Below are 18233 nucleotides of genomic sequence, written 5' to 3' on the forward strand. Positions count from 1 at the left end.
CCATGTGGTGTGGTTTTAGGATTTTGACCCAAGTCAGGATGGGCTGTGGCTTGGAGGGGAATTTGCAGGTGGTGGTGTTTCCACCCGTTTGCTGCCCTTTTAGTAGAGGTCGTGGGCTTGAAAGGTGCTGTTGAAGGAGCCTTGGTGAGTTGCTGCAGTGCATCTTGTATATAGTACACACTGCTGCCACTGTGCACCGGTGATGGGAGTGAATGTTCACGGTGGTTGATGGGGTGCCGATCAAAAAGGCTGCATTGTCCTGAGTGGTGTCAGGCTTCTTGAGTGTTATTGGAACTGCACTCATCCAGGCAAGTGGAGAATATCCCATCGCAACTCCTGACTCATGCCTTGTAAATGCTGGAGAAGCTTTGGGGAGTTCGGAGGTGAGTTACTTGCAGCAGATTTCCCAGCCTCTGACCTGCTTTTGTAGCTATATTTATTTGGCTGCCCCGGTTAAATTTCTGATTAGTGGTAATCCCCTTAGAAGTTGATTTTTTTTTTTTTGCATAATTTTTTACACAATAATTTGATCCAATAACAAATTAATTAATGTCATCAAAATTTCAACATCAAAAGTGCTAGCAAAAGTAATTTTAATTAATTTGGAGTATCCGGTAATTTGATTTAACACTTTGAATTGGGAGTAGATTGTAGAGAATTGGACTCGCTGTGTACTGCAGTGCTTTGCTTGTGCTTTTACATAAAGCCACACAGTCATCCTAAATGTCTTCAAGTGATGTACAAACATTGCTAGCTGTACTTGTCAGTATGAATGCTTGGAAAAAAAATAAGTTGTATTGTTCGGAAAAATTGTTTGAAGATTTTATTTGGTTATTTCAATCAAATATAAGTGGATTTTTACTGCAACCTACATCTCTAGGGTTTCGTCAGCAGATGAGCGAAGTCGGGCGATGTTACTGAGATGGCAGTAGGCGGCCTTAGCGGTGGAGCATTTAATGTGATCAGACATTGAACTCCGGGTCAAATAATAAGGTTCCGAGTGGTCTGGCTGGACCTCAGATGCTTACCACGGGGAGGGATGGAGTCAGTCGCTAGCCGCTGGAGTCCCAAAGACCAAAGTGACTTTGATCTTCCCAACATTCAGGTAGAGGAAATTTCTGGTCATCCAAGACTGGATGTCGGACAAGCAGGTTATAATTCGGAGACAGGAGAACTGGGTGTGGAAGGGATGATTGGAGTCGTGTCTCAGACGGTTGCCACTATTACTTACTAAAGGAAACGTGTAGTTCTTCTACAGAAGCTGCAGTGAAGTACATGTTCAGACTATATTTGATGACAATCCAAATGTGTGATTTGGCCACCAGATTAAGGAGCTGGACTCGAGCAGTGTGTAAACATGTGAAGCCAGTTTGCAAAATGCCTGCCTCACAGAAGCCAAGGCTGAGCCAGTCAGCAGTGGAATAGTGCTTCAGATTTATCCATTAGTCGACAAATAATTAATATTGGGGACTTATTACTGTGTTGTACTATAAGTAAGCGAGCTGCCGTTGCAAACCTCATGAATTTTTTCCTCCTCCTGATTTTCTTCTCTTCCTTCTGTCCCTTCTCCAATACCGACCTGGGCCCAATTTAGCACCTGGGTGGTTCCTCCCATCAGCTAAATCCAAATAGCTTCTTGGGGCTGAGGATCCGGCCCCAAGACTTTCCCACCCTGTATGTCTTGACGCTAAGCTACTCTCCCTGAGACAGAAAGTGGTGGGTTCAAAGAGACTAGAGCATAAAATTCAGGCTGACACTCCCAATGCGGTACTGAAGAAGTGCCGCACTGTCAAAGTTACTTGGAAGTCAGTAGCACTGAGGAGCTGTCTTGAAAATAAACCAGCTTTAACCAAAGGACCAGCCTGGATTAATTCTTCTACCACAACCTCTTACTGGTGACATTGAACAGAGGCCCGGTCTGAACGTTAAAGAAAGTTCCCACTTCGCTAATTTGAAGAGAACAGGAGGGCGTTTCTTCCTGCTAACCACCCCCTGCCCCATCCTGGCCAAATTTACCCATCAACCAACATCACAAAGTGGATTTTTTAGTTGCACCATGCTCTTTATGGAATGTAGCAGCGCACACAACTTGCTGCAGCTTTTCTTAGCGATTACATTTCAAAAATACTTCTTTGGCTGTAAAGTGGGCTCATGAAAGGCACTATATAAATGTAAGTTCTTTCTTTACTTTTCATCCCTGATAAGGGGGCGTTTCTTATTATCAATAAACCTCATCCGTTCCCTTCGTTATAAAAATATAGGCAGATGTTTGAATTTCACCACATAACAAAGTCATACTTTCTAACTCCCTATCTAACGCTGACAGTAGGTAACATTTATTGAGTACCATTTGGATGCCCTTATTCGAGCAATATCCAGTGAAACTGAGCTACTCCGATGTCCGAACCTATGTTTGAGTTTCTGTGTTTGGAGTGGAGAGTGCGAGGATGTGGTCATTAAACATTTTTGTTTTTCTGTCCTTCCTTAGTACGCGTCGACTGGATGTTTGCTGACCCTCCATCACACTGAGAAGCCGGACCATGAGGATGCATGCGAGTACCGCCCATACTCTTGCCCCTGCCCTGGGGCCTCGTGCAAGTGGCAGGGCTCCCTGGAGCAGGTGATGTCTCACCTGGTGCACGTCCACAAAAGCATCACCACCCTCCAAGGGGAGGACATTGTCTTCCTGGCCACGGACATCAACTTGCCCGGGGCGGTGGACTGGGTCATGATGCAGTCCTGCTTCGGGAGACACTTCATGCTGGTGCTGGAGAAACAGGAGAAGTACGAGGGCCACCAGCAGTTCTTTGCCATCGTGCTGCTGATTGGTGCCCGCAAACAGGCGGAGAACTTTGCGTACCGGCTGGAGCTGAACGGGAACCGCCGCCGCCTGACATGGGAGGCGACCCCGCGGTCCATTCACGACGGGGTGGCTACAGCCATCATGAACAGCGACTGCTTGGTCTTCGACGCGGCTATTGCGCACCTCTTTGCTGACAATGGCAACCTGGGAATTAACGTGACCATTTCGACTTGCTGTTCATGATATTTATGTGGTGGTGGTGGTGGTGTTTGGGATTGCCAATGTTGTGATGACTTGTTGCTTATTTTATTTTTTTTTTGTCTGTCTTCTGTAGATTAGACATGAGATCATTGTGAAGCTTTACTGACTGTGCCAATTTATTTAAATTATGTTACCATAATAGCTTTTTTAAATAAATATATATTTCAGAGCGGTTGCAATACTTATTTTTCCAACACGTTTCTAGTGCTCGCTAATGATAAGCCCATCATGCATTGTCCATAACCTGCCTTTAAATGGTACCTATCGAACTCGGATGCTTTCCTTTTCCATTTTGCTTCTTTCATTTTCTATCTTCCTGTCATGAGCCTGTAATGTAAGAAACATGGGAACAGAGTGAGCGTTTCAGCCTCTTGAACCTGCTCCATCATTCTATTAGCTTGTTACTGATCTGTGGTGGTGTGTTAAGAGTTCACTCAGCGAGTCCAAGTTGCCTTGGCAACTAGCACTTTTGCATGCATGTTGTAGTCTGGAGCTATGGATCATGGTGGTAAAGGTTCCAATTTTCTTTCCATCATGTGGCTGACCAGGAATCTCTCCCGCTCTTGCTGCCTGCCGTTGGCATGTGTTGGAAGGATTTGCGGGTTGATACTCAACCTGTTTGACTGTGTTATGAACACACCTTCCTTGGCCTGGAGTCGGACTTGAAACCAGAGCTTCTCGCTCAGGCAGGATGTTGCCCATGCACCACAAGACCACCTTGGCTCAATATTATTTCCCTGCCTTAGCTCCATGTCCCTTGACACCCTCACTTTAAAAAAAGAATCAATAACAGCTTGAATTTATACAGCGCCTTTAATACAATAAAAATATCCCAACGGTGCTTTATGGTAGAGAGAATCTGAGACTGAACCACAGAGAGATACAAAGTCAAATGGCTTCATGCTTGTTCAAAATGGTAGGATTTTAAGGAATGACTTAAAGGTGAAAAGAAAGATGGTGAGATATAGGAAGTCAGTTCCAGATTGTGGGACAGAGGCAGCTGAAGGCATGGATGCCATTGATGGAGTGAAGAAAATCGGAGACTGGGGAATCCAGATTCCGAGGAACGCAGGTATCTCAGTGGGTTGTAGAGCCGGAAGACGTTACAGAGATAGGGAGGGACTAGATCGTAGAAGGGATATAAAAACAAGAGTAAGAATTTTAAAGACTCTGGCATTGCCTGATCTCAATTTTGAAAGCTTCTATTGTCCCAGCATCCACAGCCTGTTGGGGGTTAAATCTTCCTGGTTGTCGAGCTTGTAATCACTCAGGATTCTGCTTTCCAGGGTTTAGTTCCATGGATACCCTCTGGCACTGCAGCCAAATGATCCGTGCTTGAGGCCAGATGGATGAGTGCTGGTGGGCAATTTTTCTGGAACTGTGTCTGCATGGGGTCGCTTAAATAGCAATAAGGAATGGGATGCCTGCTGAACTTCAACAGTCCTTAACCTAAAAGTGCTGAGATCAATTGCCATATTGTCTGAGGCCAGCTGACTCTGCATAGGCTGCTGATCAAACCTGCAATATTTTATGGCTCAGTTCCTCATTGGCAAGTGTCTTGTAGCTGCACTTGCATAGCTTTAACACAACACAACTTATGCACTAGCCAAACAATGGTGGCAGACCATTTCAATATGTAACCCTAAGTGCCCTCCCCAAGGAGTGAATGTGCAAAGACACTTTTCACTGCAGCAGTAGCTACACCATTGCAAATGTGCCACATTTGATCCCAAACTTCTCATCTCGATTGGAGTGAGACATTTGGCTTAAAGGAAAGGGGATTTCTGCTGAGGTTCCTATTTGCCACTACGTAGTCACTCATCTAGAAAGTGTGCTTGTTTAGGTATTTGGTAAGGACAAGGTCAGGCTTATTTGGGAGTCCCCCTGCGTTATTTGATATCGGAGTTTTTACAGGACCATGAACCAGAATGCCATGAAACTATACTATCTGCAAGGAGAAGACTGCAACTGTCTTAAGTTGCTTCTTTAGCTTCGGACAGTTAGCAAATCTTTAGAGTTTGACTGCTTTGTATTTCTGTATTCGAGGCTTCAACTGAATTTGAAAGTGCACCATTTACATTTGGGCAAATGCATTTCTGGGCTTTAATCAGATTTGTAGTTTAAAAAAAGACACTAAAAGCGCTCTGTGTCTATGGAATGGTGATCTGCCAGCAGGAAAATCCATCCACCCTGTTGAGCAGCTTTTCTCTTGTTTTTACTTCAAACTATAATGCTGAAATAAAGCAGTTAAAACAGTAAAGCATTTGCTTTATTCCTCCCCTTTACATTTAAACAACACTAAATAAAGTATTGTATCTGCTTTTAATGTCATCTGTTTTCATTGGTATCTTCTACCCCCTCCTGTTCCTTTATTACCTGCATCCCACCACCCCCCCCCCACTTCACTATCAGACTGTGTTCCCATCTCTACCCCTTTCAAATCCCATCTCATTCCTCTATGCCCCCGTCCCCTCCAGCTCCCATATGTACCTGCCAGGAAAGAGCGCTTGCACGGTGTTGCTCTTGAGTTGGGTGTGATGTGTTTAATTCCAGTACTTCCTTGAATCTGAATCTCTGGGAGCTAAGATGACCCTCATGAATGACTCCTGGTGGATGGTCAATGTGTGGGGAATTGTAGATATGAACCTGGCTCAGAATGCTGGCATTTAAGTAGTTTGTCATTTCTAAATTTGGTAAAGAGCATGGCGAGAGAAAATTAGGTAGAAATAATAAAAACAGGCGAGAATTTTTTTGTGTAGGATAAAAGGCTGCTCAAACCTGCTTTCCCATTCAATACAATCATGGTTGACTTTTAGCCTCAACTTCACATTCTTGACCAGTCTCCCTTGATCCCTTTAATGTCAAAATTCTATTGATCTTTGTCTTGAACATGCTCTACAGCTGAGCACCCAAAGTCCTCTGGTGGAGAATTCCAAAGATTCACAACTCTTTGATAAAATGTTATCCTCGTTTAAGTTCTAAACCCTTCACCCTGAAACTCTGCTGAAATATAAATATAGCAACAAAAACAGAAAATGCTGGAAAAACTCAGATCCAACAGCATCTGTGGAGAGGAAAAAAACAGTTAACTTTTTGAGTCATTATGACTGAAAACGTTAACTTTTTTTTTCTCTCTACAGATGCTGTTAGACCTGCTGAGTTTTTCCAGCATTCTCTGTTTCTGTTTCAGATTTCCAGCATCTGCAGTATTTTGCTTTTATGTAAATATAGCTAGTTGGCATTGCTCTGCACTCTGCTTCCATATCTTAACCACATTGTTTTAGGGGATTGGAACTCTGCCACATGCAGTGGGCAGGAGTCTCCAATCTGAATGATGGTCGCTGGGTAAATAACTAACTGCTTGATGTGGAGAGTAGCAGGGAAAGATTGATACCTACTTTCCTGTTCAGAGGCAGAGAAATGGGATGATGCAAATAGGGAGTCAAGGGACATTGAGCTGGGCAAGTGGGTGATAGGGGAGGGGAGGAAACGTCTAAGCCTGCGTTGGGAGGAGGGTGAGATAGTAAACGGCAGAATGAACTGGAGCAGAAGTGGGAAAAAGATGATGACATCAAACTGGGAAGGAGTGGTAGACTGCCAGTGTAAACAGTATGGAGTGCGGATGAAGGAAAGTTACCATCATAAATTGTCATCCCATTGCCACACTGTTACCTATGGTGTCCCCCAAAGAACTGGCCCTTCCCTGATTCATATCTACATACTTCCCATTGATGGCACAGCTTGACCAAAAGCACAGCTTGGTCAAAGGTAGTAGGTTTTAAAGAAGAAAGAGAAGTAAAGGGGTGGCAAGTGTAGGAAGGGAATTCCAGAGCTTACGCCCTGGGCAGCTGAAGCACTGCTGCCAGTGGGGAAGTAATTATAATTGAGGATGCTCAAGAGACCAGAATTGGAGGAGTGCACATTTCCACATGTATGTTGATGTCACCCAGCTTGATCCCACCACTGCCTGTTCAATCTAAATTGTCAGGCTGCTTGTCTGATAATCAGTACTGGATGAACAGAAATTTCCTCCAATTAAATAATGGGAAGACTGAAGCCATTGTCTTCAGTCCCTACTACAAACTTGGTCTCTAGTCCCTAGCTAACAACTCCATCCCTCTCCCTGGCAACTGTCTGAGGTTGAGCCAGACTGTTCACGACCTTGCGATCAGATTTGATCCTGAAATAAGCTTCTAACCACATATATGCGCCTTCATTATGATCGCTTATTTGCATCTCCGTAATATCGCCTGACTGCAGCCTGCCTCAGCTCATCTGCTGCTGAAACTTTCATCCATGTCTTTTTTTTCCTCTAGATTTGGCTAATCTAAAGCACTCCTGACTGGCTCACCACAAGCTTGATGTCATCCAAAACTCTGCTGCTCATGTCCTAACTCTCATCATGTCCTGTTTACCCATCAACCCTGTGCTCACTGACCTACTTTGACTTCTGTTTCAGTCATGCTATTGCTAAGTTCCTCCATGGCCTTGCCACTCCCTTTGCCTGTAATCTCTTCTAGCTCCTCAACTCTCTGAGATACCTGCACTCCTCTAATTGAGCATCCTTACTCCCCCATTGGTGGCAGTGCTTTAGTTTTCTTGGCCCTAAGCTCTGGAATTCCATCCTTACACCTCCCCACCTCTTCTCTTGCTTCCTTAAAACCTACCTCTTTGACCAAGCTTTTTGTCATCTGCCCTGATATCTCCTGATGTGGCTCAGTGTCATACTTTGTTTTATTATATCCCTGTGAAGCACCCTGGGACATTTTATGTTAAAGGCCTCACGCTACTGTAATGGGATGTGATAGTATTGACATTGGGAAGTGGGTGAGTGAACTGATGCTATTGTAAACTAGATAGGGAGGTGGAGAAGTAGAAGAGTCCCAGAAGGAACTGCATGCTAATGTTAACTGGAGATGGTGAACACTTCCATGTCAATGTGACAACCATATAATCAAGTTTAAGCTAATTTAACAGTGAGATGAAGCAATAGGGATTAGCAGTATTTACCCACAATTTCTCTGCAAGAGATGAGAGAAAAGCTTTTACTACAATCCTCTGTCTGTACAAGTGATGGATAGATACATTCTCCACTGCATTCTCAGTTTAATGAACTTTAGTCCAGATCAGGATTGATTTTTTGAGTTGTTGACCTTTTGGGACTGTTTTGAAACATTTCACAGAATCACACAGTGCAAAAGAGGCCCTTCGGCCCATTGAGTCTGCACCGACACGCGAGAGACACATTTGGTTCATTTTAAGTTGGCATAAAGAGTTACTCACTGTGATAATGTAGGAAACATGGCAGCCTCTTTACACAATGCACACGGCAAGATCCATTTTAGTGATGTTGGTTGAGGAATAAATATTGGCCAAGACCCCAGAGAACTCTCCTGCTCCCCTTTCAAAGAGAACAGCAGGATCTTTTACACTTACCTGAGAGGGCAGATGGGGGCCTTGAATTTAACATCACATCCAGAGGATGGTACCTCCAGCAGTGCAGCACTCCCTCAGTATTGCTGGAGTGTCAACTTCAATCTTGTGCTCAAGTCTTGGAATGGGACCTGAGCCCTCAGCCTTCTGACTGAGAAAGTCTGAGTACCACTAGGGTACTAGCACCCTAGTCAGCATGAATCAGCAACTTTAAAAGGGAGATGTAACATAAAAATGGTGACAGTAAAGTATCCAAAAGTTATTGGGAAAAGACGAGCATTGGCTGGAAGTAAGTGAGACATTTAGGTGCTTGAAAGTCTGCTCCTGGGCCTGGCCAAGGTGGTCAGCAATGGGTCCAGGCTTGGCGCAACCCATGGGGTTAATGCCTCTGTGCAAAAAGGGTGAAAAGGGGTGAGGAGGCTCATGAAACCAACATGACCTGTTGGGCTGAGTGGACTGTTTCTATGCTGTAGACTTGGTGCTATAACATCCTTCCCGTTATGTGGTGACCAGCACTGTCTGCAGTACCCTAGCTGAGGCTTGACCAGGGCTTTATAAAGTTCCAGCATAAACTCCCTGCTCTCATATGCTGGGCCTCGGCCAATAAAAGAAAGCGTCCCCTATGTTTTCTTATCTGCCTGTCCTTTCCTCTCTCTTTTAAAAAAATTGTTTGATTTTGTAACTCCAAGTGCCTCCAGGAGGCTGGAACACCAGGAGATACTAGTTGGGCCGAATGGCCAGGTCTTTGTGTCATTGAGAAGCAGAGAGCACGCGCAGCCTGGTCCTGGCCCTGCCCCACGTGACTGGATTGGCAACATTCGGAGACTGTAACAACTTGACAACCAATGGGCGAACGGTCGGTCACTATGGCAACGCGTCACAACAATGAGGGGGGGTGCGGGGAAGCCGGCGGCGGGACTCGAATTCAGCGTTTGCAAAAAGGAAGAAAAGCCCACGAGCTGGACTTGTCTGCAAAGGACAGGAAACGTTGGTCCAGACTATTTATTTGCTTATTTATTTTATTAATTATTATCAATAGAAGTTTATACACGCAGCCTGTGAAGATGGCTCTGCCCTAGTCACCCATTGTAGGAGCCCTCCCTGGACCCGTTCCAGACAAACACGGCACAATGAGCGAGGAAAATGTGAGCCAGCCGGAGAGTCATGTCACCCAGGACCAGGAGAGTCCTGCCCAGGTGGACCTGGAAAGCTCAGGTGAATTCAGGAAACGTTAAGCCCTCTTTCCAAAATGGCAATAGGCGTCCCCTGCCCAGCCAGATAAGAACAGCGGGAGGCCACTCAGCCCCTCTGAACCTGTTCCGGCATTCAGGGAGATTGTGGAAGATCTGATATAAAAGGAAATAAAATATAATGGCATTGAATTTACATCACAAAAAAAACGGGCCATTACAGCTCAGTGCCGGTGTCTATCCTCCAAACAGTCTCTTCTCACTCTACTTCATCTATCTAAGGTGAGAAGACAATAGGCCTGATCAAATGATAGCACCCTCGCCTCTGAGGGTTGTTCCAGAACAGCACTTGAGGATGTAACCCCAAGGGTCCATTCACATTACAAACTCAAAGCAGTTTTGATTCACACCACTGCTGTTGTTAGGGTGTAAATTTAGCCTGAGTCTGGAGCCGGGGTTCAGCTTGATGCTGAAGTAGGGTTGCCACCCTCCAATATTGTCCTGGAGTCTTCAGGAATTGAAGATTAATCTCCTGGAATAAAAACAGAGGGTGCTGGAAAAACTTGACAGGTTTGGCAGCATCTGTGGAACGAGAAACAGAGTTAACATTTCAAATCCAATGCGACTCTTCTTCAGAACCGAAGAAAGGTAGAAATGTGATGGGTTTTACACTGTTGAAAAAGGGGGGAGGGGCAGGTGGAGCAAAAGAGAAGGCCAAGGATAGGTTATGGGTGGGGGAAATTAAATGACAAAATGTTATGGAACACAAGGCAAAGGGGGTGGTAATGATAATATCAAAGACACAAAGCATTGAACCAGAGTAGGTATTAATAGCAGAATAAAGGTCAAGGCTGGTTGAACGCAAATAGCAGAATGTGTTAATAGCAGAATAAAGGTCAGCACTGTTTGAAAGCAAAAACATGCGAGCAAGATACAGACTGGCACTTGGGGAAAAAAAGTTCAGAATGGAGGACAGAGTTCATGGTCTGAGGTTGTTGAACTCAACGTTAAGTCCGGAAGGCTGCAAAGTGCCTAATCGGAAGATGAGGTGCTGATCCTCCAGCTTGCAATGGGCTTCACTGGAACATTGTAGCAGGCTGAGAACAGAAATGTGAGCATGAGAGCAAGATGATGAATGGAAATGGCAAGTGACCAGGCGATCGGGCTCATGCCTGCAGACTGAACGAAGGTGCTCCTCAAAATGGTCACCCAGTCTGGGTTCAGTCTGCACACAGAGGCCTTGGCTGATGACACCCGTGTGGCAGCCTCAGAATGCAGCAGAGCGACGCTATAATGAGGCTCATGCTGCAGCTCACAACTTGGTGGAGCAGACCATCAGGTTGCTGAAGATGAGGTTCCAGTGCCTGGACCAACCTGGTGGAGCCCTGCAATATAGTCCGCAGAGGGTGTCACACAGCGTTGTCATCTGCTGCTCCCTTTACAACCTGGCGCTGCAACGGGGAGACGAGCTGGCTGAGGAGGAGATGGGGAAGCTGGAGGTCTCCTCCAATGAGGAGGGCGCCGGCGATGATGAGGGTGAGGAGGTCCTCGGAGGCGCCGATGACAGTGATGAGGCCCATACACTGGCTAGATGAGGCAGGTACCCTCGAAAGGCTAATAGATTTGTGGAGGATGATGACGACATACAGTGAGGTGACCCCATAGATCCTCACATTGCATCTGTGAATGTTTGACTCCAGTCTAACTTATGGCAGTGCGAATACCCTCTAAGAATGCTCCTGTCATGGAGACGCAGTGGAGGCTCTAATAGTCACTCAATTGCAGGAGGATGATGACGACATGCACTGAGGACACGCCATAGATCTTCACATAGCCTCAGAGAATGTCTGACTCCTGTCTGGCCGAGGGCAGCTCACTCACGCTCTGTGATCAAGAGATGCAGCCTTGAAACTTTAGAGCATTTGATCTTTTGTCTGCCTACAGCGCCTGAGCCCTTCAGGAGCACAGTATCAGTGGTCACAGACTCTGAAGATGGGGGGCCAGCCCCACCTTAAAGATGCTGAGAGCACACAGAGAGAATGAGAGAACTCTGTGGCATCTGCCCACTACACTCTGGCAAGCACCACTGAGGTGCAGCCATCAGTAATGTTTCCAGGGAATGTGAGGGCGGGTCATCACTTTGGTCTGAAGGCTGCACAGAGCACAAGGAAGAGGCCCTGGACTGAGACACCTGCCTTTATCTTGTGCAGAAAGGTTTCACATCTGAGTGACAAGAACACTGCTCATCAGAACAAGGAGCCATTCCTGGGAGTTTATTGACAATAGTGAACAGTATGTACAAGTGATTAACACCTGTACCCAGTCTGTGCAACTATTTCTTCTTAACTTTACTAACCCTGCCGCTACGTCTTAGTGCTCCCTGGACTTCCACAGCGGAGGTAGAGGCAGCCTGCTGACTGCGACGCCATGTCTGTGATGACCTTGGTGGGCGTCCTCTGGAGGGCCGAGACTTAGAGGGCTCCGGCCTGCTTTTGGGGTCCTGCTGTGTGGCAGTCGCACCCTCCTTGGTCTGTGGAGCTGGAGCTACTGAGGTCACAGGAAGAGGGGATTCGGATGGACCAAAAGGTTTCACATCTGATTGACAAGAACACTCTCAAAGCCACCTGGGTGGGTGACTCTGGAGTGTGCATCTGCCAAAAGCCCCTCCCTATGGGTGCCTGAGAGCCCCAGGCTGACTCGAGGAGAAGCGGTAGCTGTAACGAGATCAAACTGCCTGGTACCCCTCTCGCGTACACACTGTTGGAGGCCAACTATGGCATTAGCAATGGAGTTGAGCCCATGCAGCATTGCAGGAGCAAAGTCCTGGACCAAGATCCATGGCGGCCGCCATCCTACCCCTGCTGACCTCGGTGCGTTGACATGCCAGCGCTATAACCTCAGCCTGAAGGCGGACAGACTCCTTCATTGTGCCTTGCAATCTGAGGAGTGCAGCGGACATCCCTTCCTAATGTTCCTGAGCTTTGCAGCTCCAGAAACTGTAACATGACCAAGTCCAGAGGCTCGTCATCTGATTCGGACTCAGCAAATTTCTGGCCCCCAGCAGTCTTCTGAGTACTGGAGACCAGGTAGGTCCCTGCTACCGCCTGTTGTGGATCAGACAGTGTGATGTGCTCACCAGATTGTGATCCCAAGGCTGGTCTAAAGCTAGGTCTCACCGAAGTGTGTGTCTCTGCGCTGGTGGAGGGTGTGAGTGAGCGCTGTGACGGGACTTCAGGGAGGGTGCCTCCAGACTCCTCTTCAGAGGTTTCTTCGGGGCTTGATTGGAGGCCCTGGGTCATGGATTCCATCGGCTGTTGTTATGTGCCAGCTTGTCCTGCATGAGTAGAGATGGAGAGAGTGTAAGCAGGATGCCTGCCAGGCCAGATGATAAGTATGCCTGGCCTGCGTGGGTGGTGAGTGATCCCATGGATGGAATGAGGACAATGATAGCGAGTGTGAGAGAGTGAATGGTGATGTCCCATGAGTTGGCAGTGAGTAAGATCCCTGTGATGGGTTTGTGAGTTGAGAGTGATGAGAAGAGTGACTTACTCTGACGGAACGGAGGAGGTCTTTCACCCTCTTCTGGCACTGGGTGGCTGTCCTCTTTTGAAGGGTGTCGGCGCTGACCACCGCAGCCACCACCTCCCAAGCCGGATTAGTGAGGTCGCTGCCCATCCTGCAACCGGAGTGGGGGTAGAGGACTTCCCAGCGGGACTCCAAGGCAACCAAAAGGTGTTCCAGTGACACGTTGCTGAACCCGGGAGCTGCAGTGTTTTTGCCTTTCAGGGCCATATCTTCTTTGCAGCAGTTGTGGTCTGGAAGCACTGAAATGTGTGTGCGCGGCTAGACTTTAAATATGGCTCCCGGCGTGATGAAGCGGCGAGGTGACTGTGGGCAGGCGAATGAGAGCTCACACACCATGGAAACGGCATGTTTCCCAAGAGTGCATAAATAATGTGGCGGGTTTGGGATGATACAGCATGAAAACCTGCCATTGCGACTGGCGGGTAAAACATCGTTATACCTGCCCGCTACCGCACTTAGTGCATATCTGCAATGATTCCGCTCAAACTAGTAAATCACTGCTTCACTGGAAGGAGTGCTTGGGGCCTTGGACAGTGAGGAAGGCGGAGGTAAAGGGGCAGATGTTATACCTCCTGTGTGTGCATCGCAGGAGGTGTAAGACCTGCCCCTTTACCTCCTCCATCCTCATTGTCCACGGCCCCAAGGGGAAGCAATGATTTACTTGTGCTTCTTTCAATTTGGTCTACTTTGTACACTGCTCACAATGCGGTCTCCTCTACACTGGGGAGACTAAATGCTGACGGGGTGACCGCTTTACGGAACACCTTTGTTCAGTCTGCAAGCATGACCCCGATCATCTAGTCGTTTGCCATTTCCATTCATCATCTTGCTCTCATGCTCATATTTGTGTCCTTGGCCTGCTGCAATGTTCCAGTGAAGCCCAACAGAAGCTGGAGGAACCCAACCTCATCTGCCAGTTAGGCACTTTACAACCTTCTGGAATCAACATTGAGTTCAGCAACTTCAGACCATGAACTCTGTCCTCCACTTTGAATTTGTTCCTCCCAAGCTCCAGTCTGTATATAGTTCCCATATCATGTTTCTTCTTTCAGACAGCACTGCCCTTTATTCTGCTATTAACACATTCTGCTTTTTTGCTTTAGACAGCACTGACCTTTATTCTGCTATTAACTCCTACTCTGGACCGTGCTTTGTGTCTTTAATACTATTATTACCACTCCCTTTGCCTTGTATTTCATGACATCTTTGTCATTTAATCTCCTCCGCCCTCTAACCTATCCCTGACCTCCTGTTTTGCTCCACCTGCTCACCCCCTTTTTCAACAGCATAAAACCCACCCTATTCCTATTTCTATGATAAAACCAAAATACTGCGAACGCTGGAAATCTAAAATAAAAACAGAAAATGTTGGAAAAACTCAGCAGATCTGGTAGCACCTGTGGAGAAAGAAACAGAGTTCACGTTTCGAGTCTGTATGACTCTTCTTCAGAACTTCACTGGAACCATATTGGACTCAAAATGTGAACCCTGTTTCTCTTTCCACAGATGCTGCCAGATCTGCTGAGTTTTTCCAGCTCTTTCTGTTTTTATTTCCGATCTCCAACACCTGCATTATTTTGCTTCAATCTCTTGGACCTTGTTTTGAGTAATCTGGCAGAAAAATCTACAAAATGAAATTCCGCGCTTATTTTTCTTTGGACAATTTGCTTATTAAGGTATCAAGAAACCAGATAGGGAAAAATCCTTTTGACTCAGGTGGTTTGAGGTGGGAGGTCATGTGATTAAACCTCCAGGAATTCACCCAAGTATAGTTGGCAATCTCAACCTGGGTTTGAGACTCACGTGAAGATTGGACTCCCGGCACCTTAATATCTCATGTGGCTTTGACTTCACTGTTGAACCAGTCTGGCTGCAGGATAGAAAACAATGGGGGTCATTTTTAAGTATGGACGATAGCGTAAGAGGATGATGATGGATAAGGCAGTCAGTTGATTTCCATATATTTTATTTTTCACCGCACAACAACTCATAACATTGAAGGTTGTTTGAAGATTAACGTCTCAATTCCCAGTTTGGGCCTGTCGTTATATGAAGTTTAAATTGGCAATTGTACTAATATAGGGAAAACTTAGCATCCCAGTGATCATCTGGTTTTTTATTTGGTCTTAAGACTAAATATCAATGACTATGTCTGCCCACTTTATCACCCTTTTTTTTTTCTTCAGTTTCTTCAGGTACCTCAAGATTTGAAAACCAGACAGGATCAACAACTGATGAGGAAGAATACACAAGGTATTGATATTCATTTTTTAAATGCTAGAAAGAAAATTCTGGAAATTCACAACAGAATCTGAAATGGAGAAGGCAGATTATTTCTTAATCAGTCTCCCTGAAGCATTAACTTCTTTATCCCATTCAGGTGCTGACTAAATGACTTTTGTCTCTCTGCTACTCTTGGTTATTAATTTCAGGCTTTCAGAATGAGCATTTTTTTGTTTGCTTTATCTGTACGGGTTGATGAACATGGGATCAGATTGGTAATTAATACAACAAGGCAAGCAAACAATTGGAAAACTGAAACTGCTTGAAGTACGCAGCATGTCAGTTAATCTCTGTAATGAGGAAGACAGTTTAAGGTGGCTTGGGTGTGTTTCCTGTGCAGAATGGTTTTGAGATTGGGTAAACAATGACGAAAAAAAACTTTCATTGATATAGCACCTTGAGGGGGGAAACTCCCCAAGCGGTTTCACAGAAGCATATAATCACAGAATAGTTACAGCACAGATGTAGGCCATTTGGCTCTCTGTCTGCTCTCTGCAGTAGCAACTTAGTTTGTCCCACTGCCCTGCCATTTCCTTGTACCCCTGCACATTTTCTCTTTTTGGATAACTTTTCTCTTTTCAGACCCTCAATTGAATCCGCCTTCACCACACTCTCAGGCAGTGCATTCCAGGTCTTAACCGTTTGCTGCGTGAAAACATTTTCCTCATGTTTCCCATGGTTCTTTTGCCAATCACCTTAAATTGGTGTCCTGTAGTTCTTGACCCTTCTTCCAATGGTGGGAAAAAAAAGTCAAATAAAAATTAGCACCAAGCCAAAGGACATTTCAGCAGTGGTAACTAAAAGCCTCATGAAACAGATAGGTTTTAGGAAAGATCTTAGAGGAAATGGAGAGGGTTGGCAAGAAGATTCCGGGGCTTATGATCTAATCGTAGAAATATACAGCATGGAAGGAGATCATTTGGCCCATTATGTCTGCACATCCACCAAACAGCCATCCAGTCTAATCCTACTTTCTAGCTCTTGGTCTGTAGCCTTGTCGGTTACAGCACTTCAAATGCTTTTTAAATGTTATGGGGTTTTCTGCCTCTACCACCCTTTCAGGCTGTGAGTTCCAAATCCCCATCACCCTCTGGGTGAAAAGATTTCCCCTTGAGTCCCTCTACACCTCCTGCCCCTTACCCTAAATCTATGACCCTGAATCCTCAATAAAGGGGAAAAGGGCCCTCCTCACCACTCCATCAGAGCCCTCATCATTTTATATATTTCAATTAGGTTTCCTCTCAGCCTCCTCCTTTCCAAAGAAAACAGACCTAGCCTATTCAATCTTTCCTCAGAACCAAAGTTCTCCAGTTCTTCCTCTGTACTCTATAGCACAATCACATCTTTCCTATGTTGCGGCAACCAGAACTCCATCCAGTACTCCAGCTGTGGCCCAACTATTTTATACAGATCCAGTATTTTTTTTTTTATTCATTCATGGGATGTGGGCATCACTGGGTAGGTTAGGCAAGCATTTATTGCCCATCCTGAATTGCCCTTGTTCAGAGGGCGTTTACAAGTCAACCACATTGCTGTGGGTCTGGAGTCACATGTAGGCCAGACCAGGTAAGGACAGCAGATTTCCTTCCCTAAGGGGGATTAGTGAACCAGATGGGTTTTTACAACAATTGACAATGGTTTCATTCCAGATTTTAATTGAATTCAAATCCCACCATCTGCCATGGCAGGATTCAAACCCAGGTCCCCAGAGCATTACCCTGGGTCTCTGGATTACTAGTCCAGTGAAAATACCACTAGGCCATTGCCTCCCGGCTCTTATATTCTGTGCCTCAGGTTAATAAAGGCTCCCAAGTGGCTTTTTGACCGCCTTATCTATTGGTCCAGTCATCTTCAGGGCTCTGTGGGCATGCACTACAAGGCCCCTAGATGGCTAAAGACACAGCGACCCAAAACCTATAAATGCTGACTGAGTTGCTATGCATTTCCCACATGTTCCAGTTTTATTTCAAATTTCATTGATTTGCAATTTTTTAGTTACCACGTTGATTTTTCTGTGCAATTAGTTTATGCTCTTCTCTTTGCTCCTTCATCATATAATTCCCATCACAGCAATTCTATGAATTAGAGTAAGGGATCCGAACTAAAGGAGTTGAATAAAGATGGTACCTGTTAGCCCTTGAAACTTGTCCTGTTCCCTTCACTAAGGAACTATATGAATCAATTTAATCTTCACTTGCTCCTCCCATTCGCCTGTAGTCTTGCTGGGGTGTGATGGTGTTTTACCCCTTTACCTCCTTCCTTCTCACCGTCCAAGGCCCCAAACACTCCTTCCAGGTTTAAACAGTGATTCACTCGTACTTCTTTCAATTCAGTACACGGTTTTCACTGTCCGCCATGGGGTCTCCTCTACATCGGGGAGCCTGAACGCAGATAGGATGATTGCTTTGCGGAACACCTTTGTTCAGTTCGTGAGTGTCAAGCTGACTTTCCGGCCACCTGTCATTTTAATTCTCCTCTCCAAACCCACTCTGACCTCTCTGTCCTCGGCCTCCTATACTGTGCAGATGAAGCTCAACACAAGCTCGAGAAACAGCGTCTCATCTTTTGATTAGGCACATTTCAGCCTTCCAGGTCAACACTGAGTTCAACAATTTCATACCATAACCTCTGCCCTTTTTTTTGGATGTTGGCTGTTGGAGGGGAATCTGCCATTCCCA

At 45.8% G+C, this 18233-nt stretch overlaps 2 protein-coding genes across 2 annotated transcripts in view; both read left to right on the plus strand.

Annotated features, from left to right (window-relative positions):
- LOC121287055 (E3 ubiquitin-protein ligase SIAH2-like) overlaps positions 1-5383 on the plus strand; it is a 35046-nt gene extending 29663 nt beyond the window's left edge. The window contains exon 2 of the mRNA XM_041204517.1: positions 2489-5383. Within this exon, the coding sequence (XP_041060451.1) occupies positions 2489-3046 (558 nt within the window). The 3' untranslated portion in view covers positions 3047-5383. The remainder of the gene's footprint in view (positions 1-2488) is intronic.
- A 4244-nt stretch (positions 5384-9627) lies between these two features.
- Positions 9628-18233, plus strand: part of LOC121287061 (glutamate-rich protein 6) — a 64160-nt gene continuing 55554 nt past the window's right edge. The window contains exons 1-2 of the mRNA XM_041204533.1: positions 9628-9712; positions 15459-15525. Of these exons, the coding sequence (XP_041060467.1) occupies positions 9628-9712; positions 15459-15525 (152 nt within the window). The remainder of the gene's footprint in view (positions 9713-15458; positions 15526-18233) is intronic.

Source organism: Carcharodon carcharias, chromosome 2 (genome assembly GCF_017639515.1).
Source record: "Carcharodon carcharias isolate sCarCar2 chromosome 2, sCarCar2.pri, whole genome shotgun sequence".
In the NCBI taxonomy this organism is placed as follows: domain Eukaryota; kingdom Metazoa; phylum Chordata; class Chondrichthyes; order Lamniformes; family Lamnidae; genus Carcharodon; species Carcharodon carcharias.